This window comes from Microchirus variegatus (assembly GCF_963457635.1).
Source record: "Microchirus variegatus genome assembly, chromosome: 6".
Lineage (NCBI taxonomy): Eukaryota > Metazoa > Chordata > Actinopteri > Pleuronectiformes > Soleidae > Microchirus > Microchirus variegatus.
Window position 1 is genome coordinate 3219743 of NC_139807.1, and position 15755 is coordinate 3235497.

General features: G+C 43.1%; 1 protein-coding gene across 1 annotated transcript; it reads left to right on the forward strand.

Annotated features, from left to right (window-relative positions):
* Positions 1 to 2051: 2051 nt before the first annotated feature.
* fgf24 (fibroblast growth factor 24) lies at positions 2052 to 12365 on the forward strand (the record flags this gene model as incomplete). Its single annotated transcript, XM_083891286.1, has 5 exons — positions 2052 to 2083; positions 2256 to 2292; positions 6348 to 6525; positions 10023 to 10129; positions 12087 to 12365. 5 exons carry the CDS (start codon positions 2052 to 2054, stop codon positions 12363 to 12365), a joined length of 633 nt encoding a protein of 210 aa, XP_083747412.1.
* Between the last annotated feature and the right edge of the window lie 3390 nt (positions 12366 to 15755).

Here is a 15755-nt window from a genome sequence, read left to right on the forward strand (position 1 = left end):
TGAGGCAGACAAGGCTAAATTAGTCACGCTTTAGCTGATATTATACGTCAGTTGTGTTGCAGGGATTATTAAAGTGCACTGTGGTTGACAGGATCAAGCCTTCTTGTTGGGCGCGCAGCCATGAATCACTGTTTTAAAGCCACATCAGCCACCACCACATCCACATGTGTACATGCAAAAGCCTCATGTTCTCATAAATCACCACATGTGCTTTAACCAAAGCCACGTAGATTAATATTCCTGCTGTAATATCGTATAGATTTTTGTCCATGTTATTTTATCTGTTTTCTCTCCCTTGTGTTGATCAGGAGCTGCAGCTTTTAGTTAAACAAGCACTTTTCATTCCCCACTAACCTCACAACAGGAGACCTTTTGAAAAACCTCAACATGGGAAGTTATGTATGTAATCATTTAGAATCATTCTGAATATCAATAGGGGCAGGAATGCCGAGGATCCCGTTTTAATGGGACAATAAAGGCCAACCACAAAGCTTTTCTCTCCCCCCCCCCCCACACACCCTCCCTCCCTCCCTCCCTCCTCCCCTTCTTCTTCTTCTCTTTTTTTTTTTTAAATGGCAGCAGGGATGTGGGTTCACTTTACTGCTTTCAGCTCTGAAGCGCTCGTAAACACATTCGCACCTCTCTTTCATTTAAATGCGGGATAAGTTATAGCACATTATTGGGGGAAAAAACACACACAAAACAAAACCAAAAAAGAAGAAAAAGAAATCGACAACAACCTGCATTTGAATGCTGTCTGGGATCCGGGGGCCAATCCACAAACCAGGTGCAGTTTAACAAGCGCGGAGAGAAGAGAAAGAGAGAGAGGAGCAGTTTCAACACGTGAAGCAACTCTTGTTTGTGTTTCACTCTGGATCACAAACAACAACAATAATATAATAATAATAATAATAATAACAATAAGTCATGGAGGAAGAGAAAGTAACTTTTACGCAAAAAGTTGCACCTTTTCATCCAATTAAACTAATAAATAATCCAATTACGCGCAGCTCTTGCAAATCCTGACTCTTTATCCGAATAGGAATCAAATCCTCTTCCACACTTAAATGACAAGTACACAAATAAAACAGCCCCCCCCCCCTTTTTTTTCTTTTTTTTTTTAATGCGCAGCGCTTTGCCCACCGATAGGGAGAGGGGGGACAAGGCTGATGGTCTCTCAAAGATTACCCTATCAGGTGCAAACCGCTGACATGTTTCCACCCACCAACAACAAAAAAAAAAGCCTCACTGTGCCCAAATCTCAGAGTCACAGACGCACAAACACCACTGACAGGCACTGCTGCGCCATCATCAGATCAACCCAAAAAAAAGCTCTCCAGGGATCCGCTGCTGCTGCTGCTGCTGCTGCTTTTCACACAAAAACACAACTTTTTCTTCACTTGGATAAGTTTTTTTTGTGTGCGTTTTCTTAGCGACTCACTCCTGGTGGAAAGGGCGTTTTATTATCCACCACATTTTTCCCCTCTTTTTCTCTGCCTCCGTAGCACTTGGTAGAATAAAATGACCCACGCAAGGTGTGCGAATCCCCCGCAGGTACGGACGGAGTTCAGGAGGTTGTGATCTCTGTGGAGCAGCGGGATTTTTGGGGATTGTGGCACAGCTCGACTTTAGGTGCGTTAAACTCGGAAGGATATCATTTTTTTGGACATTTTTTTTCCATTTGGCACCGGTTTACGGAGACGGATTTTGTAGGAGCGGAGGAGACTGCGAACAAAAATAATCTTCTGGATTATTTCCCCCCCCCCCCAACAAGGAAGCACCTAATGTTGCACTCCGCGACTCTCCTCCTGCTCTCCGGTGATCTATCCTTATTCTGGGATTCAATCTCCCACTTACCGCCGGAGTCGTGTGCGTAAAGGACGCACGAGGAGAGCGAAACGCCAGAGAGAGCGTGTACGCGTGAGCGCGCGTGTGTGTCTGTGTGTGTGTGTGTGTGAGCGAGAGCGAGAACGCGAGGGGGGCGATTTTGCCAACCTTCCTCGGCCGGAGCACCTAAATCTGTGGAAGCAGGTGTATTTCTGCAAGTCAAGATGTCTCCGCTGCCTTCGAGGTTCATTTACCTGTAAGTTTGCCTTCATCTCTGCTTCGCTTTGCTCACTAAAGTCATTGCATTCTCACCAATAGAAGTCGCCAGAAACTTCATATTTGCGCGTTGCTGTCATTCAGGTACAGACTGTGTTTATGCCTCATGTGATTCACTCTCCTCCTTCTCTTCTCTTCTCTTCTCCACGTAGGTGTTTACACTTTCTGGTGCTGTATTTCCAGCTACAGGTACGTTCACTCCTTCATTTAACTCCTTATTTGTTGTTGTTGTTGTTGTTGTTGTTGTGTGCGCGCGTGGTTCATGCGTATGACACTTTGTGCGTAATGGTGCCAATGGAGGAACGCCGTTTTCAGGCTTTCCAAATTATACAAATAATGTTTTAAAACTATAAAAATAGGAGTATAGCAAATAAGAAAGTGGTTGAAATTCAAATGTATTATAGATACAGACAATAACAGCATTATTGTGGCAACACATGGTGGGAAAAAAAAAGTATTATTCTAATATCGCAGCGACAGGTTCCATGAGATATTGCACCCCAGATACCTTTAAAATTGTCGAAACACGAGTTAGAAGGAGACTATAATAAAGTAGCTGAAATCTGAAACGCATCATTCCATTCGCACCGGGATTAATGTGTTCCCAAAAAAAAAAAAAAAAAAATCTGCAAGCAATACAGTGGAAATTAAAAACCAGTTTAGCGCTTAATCTGGAGTTCAAGTAGGCAGCGTTTTGTTGCTGTTGTTTTTACAGCAGAAATTGTGGCATCGGGAGGTTAAAAGTTCATTGATGCTTAGTGTTGATTTGTTTTATTTTATATTTTATTATAGTCTCACTCTGAGCTGTAACGATTCGCAGCCTGGGAGCGAACACACGGTCGCTGTGAAGCTCTGTGTGATCACTTTATTGGTAATGACGCGATCGAGCGGTTGTTTCGAATTAATGCCTCAGCCTTGTAGTGATGTGAGATATTAAAACAGATGAGAGGCACCGTCATCACGAGCACTTAGTTTGTTTATTTTTATTAGATCACAAGTTTGATGCTTTGTTATTTATATAAATCAAAACGTTGGTGTCTTTTGGTTCTTGGTTGTAAAATAACAAATGATTTAGTCTTTAATAGAACTTAAGCTGAGATAGAAAACAATCAATTCAAGTTATGTAAGTGTGTTTGCACAGATTATTCACACAGAGCTGACACAAACAAAGCTAAAAAAATGTGGACCGGCTGAGGCCCAGCAGGAGAAGTTTCAGGTGGAAATAATCTCTTATGTTTATTGTGCTTTTAAATAAGAGCAAGATAAGAGATACAGGTGTTTATATCTTAAGTAGTTTCAGGCAAAAAAATCCGAAAAAACTATGCTGCAATAGCCCTTTATTTCCATGTCAGATTATCTCCTCCTGTTAAATTAACAGTTAATGTCTCTGTGGTTGTGATTCTACAAGGGAAAACAAAAGCACTAACCACAAATGGCAGTTAACTTTGAACGCGCTGCCAACGCCGGTGTCTCTCCTCATTTGTGTGTCTGTCTGACCCGGTGTGTGTGTGTGTGTGTGTGTGTGTGTGTGTGTGTGTGTGTGTGTGTGTGTGTAGTGAGGAGGAAAGATTAAAAAAAGACGTATCCGAGATGGAGGCGACAACTAAAGCTTCCTCAGCGAAGATGAGCGAGCAGACGTTTTTTGAAGTTTTCAACCATATCCGTTTTCATGCTATGTCTTTGAAGAGCGGAGACGGCGTTGATAAAAAACGTGTTGTTTTTTTGTGTGTGTGTGTGTGTGTGTGTGTGTGTGTGTGTGTGTTGCCAGTCTTCACCTCGACTTTGTGCTGCTTAGGCTTGTCCTCTCCCCTCCACGCCAAATGCAACTGTCTACCAAACACACTTTTATGTTTGTTTAGAGATGGGGAGATTTGGGGATAAATCCCTCAGCGGCCCTGGCGAAGCCATGTTTTGTTGTGTGTGTGTGTGCGTGTGCGCGCGCGCGTGTGTGTGTGTGCGTGCTCGTCAGCTTTGAGGTTCATTCTAAGGGAGAGTTGACAACGTGATGATGTTGACGTTGGACTGTTTTTTTCACAATGGCGCGCCACTTCCAACGCTTTTGCTCCGTGTTTACGGTCAACACTTAAGTCTTCAGTCACTGTTTATTTATTGAATGTTCAGCTTTTCTTTTTTTTTTACTGTAACGTTTTGTAATTACGTTGCAATTTTCTTTGTCACTTGCACTGTGACACCTTCTTCTCCTGCTCTTCCGGACACGAGCTAGGTTTCCACGGCAACATATCGGTGTATTTTTAACCCTGCTTTGTGTTAAAGTGAATATCGGGAGTAGTGTTTTCCGAGGAAGCGCGAAAGTCTGCGTCAAGGTGTGCGACGTGGATTTTTTACGGTTGAGTTTGTGTTACTGCAGTTGGAGGAATGTTGTGGTTCCCGCCATTTTTACAGTATAGTATTTATACAGTAAATAATCTGAATTGCGGAATCTCTTTCTATTGCGCTCGTTTACTCATTCTAATTAGAAAGACTTTAGCTCGCGTTGAGTGTGAATTAAACACTAAATTATATTTTATCTTCACAACTCACTGTGCCTGAAACTGTACTCCTGTTTGGTTGAGTTTAGTTTCTTTTTGGAGAAGCTGCACACTAAGAAATCAAAGTACAAGACTGTACCTAAAAAAGGTGCAAATGCATTGTCGCTCCAGTTGTACCCTGATAGGGTTCAAGCACTGTACCTTTAAAATTTGTACCTGCTTGTTTGCACCTTTAAAGAAACATGTCTGCACCCCTAGTGACAAAAATGTACCTGTACACACTGAGAAAGGTACTTTCTCTGGACTACTTTTTTAACTGGAGCGACAGCAAAAGGTACAGTCTCGTACTTTGACTTCTTAATGTGTGGAGAGTGAAAATAACTATCTGTTATGATACTATAGGAAACCTAAAAATGGGAGCAGTCTGGGTAAATCGGCCTTGAGAGACTCACAGTTTTTGGGTGTCTTCTCCATAAAAATGTAACACGCCAAATTAAGCAGGTCTCGATGCCTTAAAAACCAATATTACCTCGTCGGACAGTAATTCATTTTGATACCCGGCCTCTCATTTTCTGCCCTGTCTCCTGTCAGGAGTAACATCATGGGCGTGTTTCCTAAAATGTCAAGATACAGAAGCAGCTGTGTTCCAGTTCAGGGCCTGGATTCTCTGAGGTTCCACATTTCTGGACAGAGTACGTCATGTAGCACGGAGAAGAAGGAGACGGAGATATGCTGCCTGATGCTGCGTCTTAACAAGTTATTGGACCGTGCAGTGAGCGAGTCTTTGAGAATAGAAGTTGGATGAGTTGACGCTTGAAGTCGAATCGGCCTGATTCGGGTAGAAAGTAAAGCCACGATTTCCCGTCATGTTTGCCGCATGTCATCAATTGACCACAGTTAGAAGAAACATGGACTTTGGGTATGTAATGTGTATATAATTAGCCACCTGAGAACAGCCACATAAAAAGCCATTACTGTGCAATTACCAGACCGTACAGCTGGGGGGGGAAACGGGATCTCGGCGTGGACTGAGATTCCCGGGGTCTCCTGAAAAGTATACGTTCCCCTCTACGCGGCGGCTGACGCGGTCGCTCTCCTGACACGCGGGTCACGTCCGCCCGTTTCCGCTTGTCAGAGTTTAAGGTGACTCGTAAAACGCCGGGGCGAGCAATTTCTGGAGAAGGCAGAGTGATTCAAATCAGTCAAAAAAAAAAAAAAGTACCTCCATAAAAGTGTTTTTGTGGTTTCGACGTGCCTCTCGCCATCCCCTCGTCTTGTCTTCCGCCTGCTGCGTTTTCCTAATTTATGGACGCAGTTGTTGCCCTGCAGGCAGATATGTGTTTGATGATAGTGCAACAGGTCTGGGTGCTTCAGGTGTATAATTGCTAGTGGCTTGCTCGCTTGTGGAAATGGAGTACAGGTTTCTCAGCATGGCCAGAGGCGCATACGCAGTACGACTGCTCTCCAAACGGAGAGCAACAGAATTCGACACTTATTGCACTATCGTCACACGGCGACTTCATTAGCACTTCTTAGAGGAGAGCTTGTGAATGTAGCGCGTATAAAATGTGCTGAGGTTTTAGTCTCCGGGTTCACTATCTCCACGTTGTTATCTTAGATTGTTGAACCCGGAGGCACAATCTTTTTTGACAGTGTCCATAAAACAACAGCACACATCACAATCAACACCTGTGTCTCTTTCTCTCTCCTCCTCCTCCTCTTCTGTCTCACCCCACCCACCCCGCCGCCGTGCAGGAATCCCAGCAGAGCACTGCCGATTTCACGTATTACATCGAGAACCACACGAGGAACCCGGACGACGTGAGCCGGAAGCAGGTCCGGATCTACCAGCTGTACAGCAAGACCACGGGGAAGCACGTCCAGATCTTGGGGAAGAAGATCAACGCCAACGGAGATGATGGGGGCAAGTATGGTACGGGAGAACTCCTACGTATGCACCTCACCCCCCCCCCCCCCCCCGACACTTACGCTAGTCTGGGAAGACACGGGATGAGACATCATCACCACAATTCCACCTGGGTGTTGGTGCATCTGTATGTTTAGTCTTTGGCGACATCTGTACGACTACGTTTTCATTTAAAAATGGCATTTTCAGATGCGTCCAGACGGCGGATTTAGCGCCATGTGACCATTTCGGTGCACTGTGAACAGGAAGTAGATTCTCTCCTGCAGATGTTTGCACAGTTTCAAAGAATATTACAAACAGTCTCTCCTTTTTTGGACCGGTATCGCATTGACAGCAGAATTTTGAATGAAAACGTAGTAGTATGGACGTAGTCTTATTCCTGCAGCCACTTTGACTGTTTACCACCCACTGTTTAGAACGTGGTTCTCAATGTTCTGCTTGTCTTGGGCAAGAGCGGATGAAAACTTTTGGGAATTGCTGGGTTCGAGTGCACGAAAAAACACGTTGAAACTGTTTGCTGCTGCAGCAGTCGGGTATCCAGAGCAAATTTACTGTATTTATTTTTTTAATAGATTTTGTAGCTCATTGAGAACCTCATACGGCGTTTTTAGATTTGGTTTTAAGGTCACATATGTTGCAACTGTGTAGTATTGCTCAACAGTGTCGTCTCTGAAGGATGACTAATGGAATTGTGACTGTTCATGCTGGGAAGTGTAAAGCAGAGTTAAATATAAATAAGTGGTTTGCTTTGGTCATTGTCATTTAAAACTGTAGTAGAACGCTGATTGCGTAGCTGGTAGTAGAGCAGCCTGTAGGAGGCGCCCTCTCTCTCTCTGGACTGCCACGTGATTGGCCGGGTTTCCCCAAGACTAGAAACTCTTTGTCTGAAGGAAGTGCCGAAGTCTAGTTCTCTCTTTCAGGAGTGAGATCACTCCGTTTACTCCATTTTTTTGCTGAATTATGATATTGTAAATGATCATTTACACCAAAAATACCACAAGATACAGTCCAGCATTATCAAAAAAAACCTGCTTCAACGTCTTAGAAATGCTAAAAGCATGAAGATGATATCACTCGTATCCACTTTGTTGACCGTTTCCGATCAAAACCTACTTGGCAACGGGAGTCAAACACGCCGGCGCCCTTTGATGCGGTGGCTCAAACATGAGGCAGAAGGACCCCGTGCGCTTTACTTTGCCGCAGATATTTTACTCGCAACAGCTGACTCACTGCTCTAAAATTGCAGGTCTCGCATGCCTCTGAGTGAGTGTGTTCAGTCACAGATGCATGCGGCGAGGCGAAGTTTCCTCACTGCTTGTTAGAGCTTGAGTGGAAGCAGATCCAATTTTTTTCCCATGAGGCCTTGCCAATTTTTTACCCTCCGCCCCCTTCTCTCTCTCTCTCTCTCTCTCTCTCTCTCTCTCTCTCTCTCTCTCTCTCTCTCTCTCTCCCCCTCCTCCTCGTCTCCATCCAGCTGCAGTACCTGGCACCTGTGAACTCCTTTGCACTCACTAATAACGTGCAGGAAGACTCTCTCTGTTGCTCTTAATCCACTTTCAGTCACTGCAGCTCCGCGCAGACGAGCCACAAACACGCCAAAGAGGAAATACATCACCTCGAGTCCATATCTGTGCAGGGGGGGGCGGGGATTGCAATTTTTTTTAGCTATTCCGCCGCATATTCATTCATTTTAAGGAGACAAGGACGATCCTTTTCCAGAACGATCTGCCCGTAACGGATGCCCACTTAGAGCAGGCGCCGGGGTCGTTTGCAAAGGCTTTTAAGCTGACGTTTGTTTTTTTCTCGATAGATGACCCCGCACCGAGGTCGACAACGTACGCTCGCGGTCGCGCGCGACATTGTTCATATTGCGCCGAACCGCACGGAAAGAAAAAAACAATTGCTCAAAAGGAGAAGAAATGGGAGCCGGGCCATGCGTCATCGCTCACAGTGAGACTGCAGTGTACATTAAAAACGCAACAACATTGGTCAAATATCCTATGATTTTTTTCATTTTCACCGCTTTATGTACCAACTATGGCCACCTGTGGAGTCTGCGTCACTGTAAAACATTACCCACGATACCCAGAGCTAATAAACACAACATGTCAGTGACCCCTCGCAGACTCACTTATAGCTGTGGCATTCTGTTCCGATTAAGTGGATTCACCCTTTCTCTTGTTTCAGACATTTTTGTTGTTTTGTCATCACCGCGGGGGCAGCCTCCAGGATTCCTGCACTCAGACGGGCTTCCAAGAGATTATTCAAGTGTCGTGCTCGTACATTTACAGATTTTTAAGGCTGCGGATTATGTGGATTACAGTCCTGAAGTGCTTACACTGTAAATAAAAGCAGCACATTCCCTCTTTTGTAAAGTAAATGCCACTTGTTAGTGCTATTGATGACAGCGTGATTCCCCTCAGTGTTTGTGTTTCGCTGGAACCATGACTCAAGTATTTAATTAAGTTTGCAGAAGCCTGCGGCTGCCAGACTCTTCGTTTCTCAAAAATCGGTAGTTTACACTGAGGAGGGTGAAGATAGGGTTTGGCTGGAGTTGAGAACAAAAGGACAAATGTGTTTAGTAAGAGAGGGGGGGGGGGGGATTATTGTTGTATTTGATGTTCTGGGGTGAGGCCTCACAACTGAGGTCGATTTTTGTAGGGTCCCGCTCACCGCGAGAGCGCCGGTGTTGCCGTCAAGAGTACGGATATCTTATCAAACATCGTTCACACGCAAGTCCTCTAACTTTCCTCATTTTCACCTTTACTCCAGGTTCCCTTCTTCCCACTTCCACCCCCCAGGGTTGGATTTTAAGGTTTTTTTGGGGGAGGAGAGGAGTTACTTCTGCCCCCGAGCCCGTCCCGTCCCCATGCGTCTATTCTTCCTCTCCTCCCTTGAGTGCCGCTGAATGGCCCTGTGTGTTAAACAAATGGATCATCTTAACTTTTTGATTGAGTGAGCACAGACTAAAGGGAACTTGAAACCTAATCCTGAGGGGCACATAACCGCTCCACAAATGTTTGGCCCGATCTCTTTTGCTGGTCGAGGGGGCGAGCAGAGACAAAGGTGACCTCGCAGGGGTTCACATTCGGGGCTGGGGAGGGTTTTTTTTTTTTTTTTTTTTTTGCGGAGGATTCCCGACGAAATAAAAGGGGCCGGCGGGATGCGTCTTTAAGAGTGGATTATTGCTGTGTCAGGGCGAAGGGATGACGGTGTTGTTGGTTTGGTGCAACAGGACGTTTGAGTGATTTTCCACTTCAGTTATTTGCTCTGGAGACCTATAATTCAACCCATTGTTTAGTGTTTGGATCAATTATTTCTAATGGTGCAGCAGTCAATATTAGTTGTGGCGGGATTATTGTACAATGTTTTAAAAATATCTGGTTTCTAAGCGAGGCCCGGTTTACCTCACTTTCCTTTTTAGTGAATTTGTCAAATAATGCTAGGAATGTATTAATATCCCTAAACTGACTCCGCCTTTTTCCCCTTTTTTTTTTCTCCAGCTCTTCTTGTGGTCGAGACAGAAACGTTCGGGAGCCACATTCGAATAAAAGGAAAAGAGAGCGAATATTACATCTGCATGAACGAGAAAGGCAAAATAGTGGGAAGCGTAAGTACCTGAGTTTTCTTTCTCTCTTTTTTCTTTTTACCGTTCCGATCCTTTTGTGAGCGTTGACTATTGGCAGCGTCGGGGATTGAGTTGCCATTTTCTGCGACCAAAATGAATATTTTAAGGGAGGCTCTTAATCCAGGCTGAATTGAACACAGGCTCAGATCTGCTTTCTCCTGCTGTTTTTGTACACCCTAACAAAACCCCTTTGATAACTCACAGCCATTCTTCCATTACGTAATCGGCCCACTCCTTTGACACTCGATCAGTCAATTACGGACTGCAATCACCACAATGCATTGAGAGACTAATGGTCACTTAGGAGAAAATGCCATTGCAATTATATCACTTAGTCACACCAGGTGGCCACAAGCACAACGGCGACCGCATGCGACTTGGATACGAAAAAATAAATTAATATGTTGTTCCTGCACAACCGCACATGATTGTGTTGTGTTAATAACTCGCGCTGTCAGCAGCGGCAGGACTGCACTAAATCTCGCGCACGTTTTCACGCTCTCGTCGTCGTCATCCATTAGAAACTCATTTGTTTAAAAAAAAACAAAAAAAAAACTGCACCATTATTATTGTTAAAATGACTTTAAAATTAGTGATAATTATGTTTTATCATAAATCACACACACTGTTTCCGCTTTCTTTTAGCAAATTAAAGTAAAACTATATATATAGTGTTAGAGAATCTGGAGAATTTAATGTGTTTATCTAAAGAATTAGTCTCCTAATCTGGATAATCCACTGAATTGACTTAAGTCTCTCTGTCTAAGCTGTTGACAGTGAGGTGTAATCCTAATAAAGAAACACATTTTCACAGTTCACGACTTAAGCTTGTTATCCAAGTAAATAAAACACGAGGACGGTGCAGTATCACAGAATTTATTTTGTGTGTGTGTGTTTGTGTAGCCCTAACCCACCCTGTTAATCAGTTAATTATGAGCCTATACAGCTATATTAACTTAGCATAAGGACAGGAGGCAGCAGCTAGCATGACTCTCTCCATAGGTGAGCTAACTTTACTGTTTCTCCAGACAATTCACAACAAAAAACAGCTTTAATATGACTTTTTATGAGTTTTACTGTCATTTAAAAAAAAAAAAAAAACATCTGGAGGAAGCCAGACTGTCCTAGTTTAAACGTGAAAGCTAAGCTAGCCATGTACTGGGAGTGCTAGCTAAACATTTAGCACACAAACTGATATGGAACTGCATTAACTTGGGATGGAAAAATGTGTATTAGCCAAAATATCAAACTAGTTTTAAACTAGTTTTAGTAGTTTTATTGTCATTTATTTTTAAGATCTGGAGGAAGCCAGACTCGCTGTTTTCCTAGTTTAAATGCAAAATCTAAGCTAACCATGTACAGGCAGTGCTAGCTAAACATTTAGAAGACAAACTGATACACTGATGGAAATGCATTAACTTGGCATGTAAATAAATGCATTAGCCAAAATATGAAAATACTGTAGTTATAGAAACTACATGTAAGGAAACTCTTCACAGGAAGTAAAATAAAGGCTTAAAATAACATTTAAAAGCAAAACTACATATACCGCAGTGGCTATTTGCATGTAAACAGCAATATTTGAGACGCACGATCTTTATTTCCATCAAGTGCAAGCCGATTAAATTAATACATTTTACGGTGATAATGCACCTAATAAAATTTTTTTAAAAAAGGGACTAGACATAAAAACATTTTCAATATTATATTATAATTATACGACTTTAACGATTAATCGACTATCAAATTAATTTAGTCATCTTTAATGTGATTTTTTTTTTATCATTAAAACAGAGCACTTTAGGTTTCTGGCCAACATGATACGATCAACCTTTTCTGACATTTTATAGACTAAACAACCACTCAGTGGAAAACCGGATTTTGAAGTAACCACACCACTCTGTTAATCATTTGTTAACTCCGTATCCGCTCTCCGCAGCTCGACGGAAAGAGGCAGGAGTGCGTGTTCATCGAGGAATTCCTGGAGAACAACTACACGGCTCTGGTGTCGGCCAAGTACAAAGGATGGTACCTGGGCTTCAACGGCAAGGGGAGGCCCAAGAAAGGCCCGCGGACCACGCAGAAGCAAGACGCGGTCCACTTCATGAAGCGCAGGCCAAAGGGCCAGGTGGCCCCGCTGGAGGAGTTTCCCTTCACCACAGTAACTAAGCGGACACGAAGGGCTCGGCGGTTAAAACACAACTCCAAGAGGAACTGATGGGACGAATGGGACAGCACTAATTTTTCCCCCCTCGGAGGGTGGGGGGTGGGCAGGGATCAGGGGAGAGGAGAGAGGGTGGGTGTTGGGGGGGTTTGACGGTATGGTCGGGTTATAACTGAAAATCTCAAGCTTCTTCACTTCTGTTAAAGAAAGACGGACAGAAAGAACAAACAAAAAAAAAGTCAAAGAGGTTTTATTTTTGTATTTCAGGTTGACTGAATCATTTGGATTCTTCTGGGTTGATGTCATTGTGCTAACGTGTCTGTGTCATGTTATTTATACTGGATAAAGGACTTCTGGGAGAAACTCCCGTCACCTTGGTCCTCAGCTCCGTTTTTTTTTTTTTTCCGAACTGAAAGGCGTACTTTCTTTTTTTTTTTTTTTTTTGACAATGGGGACTGAAGCGGGAGCTGACGCAATGTTATAAAAATCAGCCAACTAGAGATTTTATTGGAATACCTGGCGGGTTTTTTGTTTGTGTTGCCCCTGACAACATGGATCCCATACTTTCCACTGGAATCAGACACCATGGAGATGAAACAGAGAGAGGTGGCAGTCACAGGTGACACTACGCTGCCCCTGGGATAACTGTGTAGCTTTTAGTGCAATATTTTACAGGTCACCCTCTCTCTCTATTTTCTCCCTTACCCCCCCCCCACCACCACCACCACCGCCACCTCATGTCTCTCAACCTCCTGGAATGCGCCGAACCTTTCCGAGTGCGGTGTGCGATTTCCCCTCACATCGTGTGACGCGGCTAAAACACGACATGCTTTGACTAGTCCGGGCACCGGCCGTTTGCTTTTAGTGTTCCATCACAATTGGAAGACGGGCGTTAATCCCCTTTGTCGCCCCCTCCACACCCTCCTCGGACTCACTTCCCTAACAGCGCTTCATCGCGTGCATTAACGTTGTTCCAGGAAAAGAAAAGAAAAGGGATGCCTTAAATCTTCTGAGTGTGTGCTACCTTTTTGGGGTTGGTGATGAAGACTTCCTCTACCTCCTTGTTCTTCTCAGTTTATCTTTACCTAGTCTGACTGCGTGTGTTCACTTAATCTCGAGAACCTCTCAGTTGACGCTGACCTTTAACTCGGCTCTTAATGTGTTTTTTTTTTTTTTTTTCTATTTTCCCCCTCCTCCTCCTTCTCCTCCTCCTGCTCCTGCTCCAAAAATCATCCGTCTACCATGAGCTCATCTTCACTGCTATCGCTCACGATCCTCAAAGATGCTCATGGGTGTAAAAGTGCAGCTCTGATGCTGCAGCTCAAAATCCACAAGACAATTCTAAGACTCCAGGATCCTGAAAACCCTCTCACCGGTCGTGTGTATTCACACCTTTGTTTGTATGAGTTGCTACTAACAACATGAAACATTTATGATTTTTTTTTTTTTTTTTTTTTTTTTTTTTTTTAAAGAAAAACAAAACAAATGTAAACAAAAAATAATTTTATGACTATTATTAAGATATTTATTGCCTCCCTTTGTAAATAAAATGTGATGAGTTTTATTTGGCCTCTGTTAATAAAAATGAGGACTATATTTTAAAACAAAAGAAAGGGCCTATATTTAATCATGTTGTTTGTTGCACCGTTTGAGGAAGGCGAAACGTTGTGTTTTTTTTTTTATCAGATTGGCATTTGATGATAAGAGCTATCATGATGCCATAAAAGAGAAATGCTGCTGGTAGCGATTGGTCAGACATAGCGTACATTCCCTTCTCTTCGTAACTGCCAAGGTATGCATTTTTGTATACAAACCCAAAGTGTGAGGACTGCTATTAATACAAGATTTTTTTTATTTTTTTTTAAGAAAAATGAGTATTGCAACACCTCTTACCGCGAAGGGCAGCGAGTTCACAGTCGTAATGTTTATATTGTTCATTAATGTCAAAAACCTCTTTTTACATTGTTTGTCGGGACGTGAGCCATTTTTTTTTATTCCACCATCTTTTTTAAAAAAGGCCAAAGGAATGTGGGGTAGCATGGGTCTTATAATGCTGCGCGGCTGGAATGGTGTTTACAGTAAGCCGTCAGACTGAAAGATGGCGGCTTTGAGAGAGGGAAAAATACTTTGTGTTTAAATTCCTCGCAATGCTATCAGCCCCCCCCACCCACCACCACCCCTCTTCTCTCTCTCTCTCTCTTTTTTTTCACTCTTTCACTCTGCTGCACTTGTTGCTGCCTCCAGCAGATCCACGAGTCCCCCTCCTGCTCCGTCATGGGATTTCGGACGTCTGGCCTGCTTTTAAAGGTGGTGCTTGATGTGTGACCCAGTGATTCAGCGCTAACATAATAGATCAGCGCCGAAGATCCCGCTTGTCTGAGAGAGGGAGCGAGAAGAGTGGGAGTTGGTGGGGGGGGGGGTTAGTTGGACTCTGTGGGATTTCTATGTTTTATGTTCCTTCATCTCTTTTAAAAACTGCTCTCCATCTCATATGACGTTATTCAGGAGACATTTGTGCAGCCGTAATTATCTGTCGCGGCAATTAACGCCCCTGTATAGTTTTATCATTTAAAATTTTCTCACTGACGATATCAAAAGCTTATGTGATTTAATAAATTCGACTTTCGAAAAACCCTCCAAATTTCACTTACGGGAGCGAGAACCTTCTCTTTCTCTTTCTTTTTATATATCAACAAGCTAAAAAAGAACTTCCAACTGGCCTGGACGTTGTACATCGAAAACGAAAACGTGGCAAAATTAAGCTTCTTACTTTTTAAAAAGAAGTGATTAGTAGACTGATGTTATGCTATGTTAGCTTAAATAAGTGAATATCTTTACGTTTGTAGATGTTAAGACGCCTTGTAAGAGTGTTCGTCATGCTAACAACTAGGGTTAGCAACCCAGACCCTAGCTATATATCAACATGCTAAAATAGAACGTCCAACTGGCCTGGACGTTCTACATATGCCCCTGTCTTATAGCTGGAAAAAGATGGCGAAATTCAGTCTGGTACTTTTTAAAAACTGAGTAGTAGACTGATTTTATGCTATGTTAGCTTAAATAAGTGAATATCTTTAAGGTTGTAGATGTTAGGACACCTTGTAAGAGTGTTCGTCATGCTAACAACTAGGGTTAGCAACCCAGACCCTAGCTATATATCAACAAGCTAAAAAAGAACGTCCAACTGGCCTGGACGTTGTACATACGCCCCTGGCTAATACGAAAAACGTGGCAAAATTAAACTTCTTACTTTTTAAAAAGAACTGATTAGTAGACTGATGTTATGCTATGTTAGCTTAAATAAGTGAATATCTTTAAGTTTGTAGATGTTAAGACGCCTTGTAAGAGTGTTGGTCATGCTAACAACAAGGGTTAGCAACCCAGACCCTAGCTATATATCAACATGCTAAAAAAGAACGTCCAACTGGCCTGGACGTTCTACAT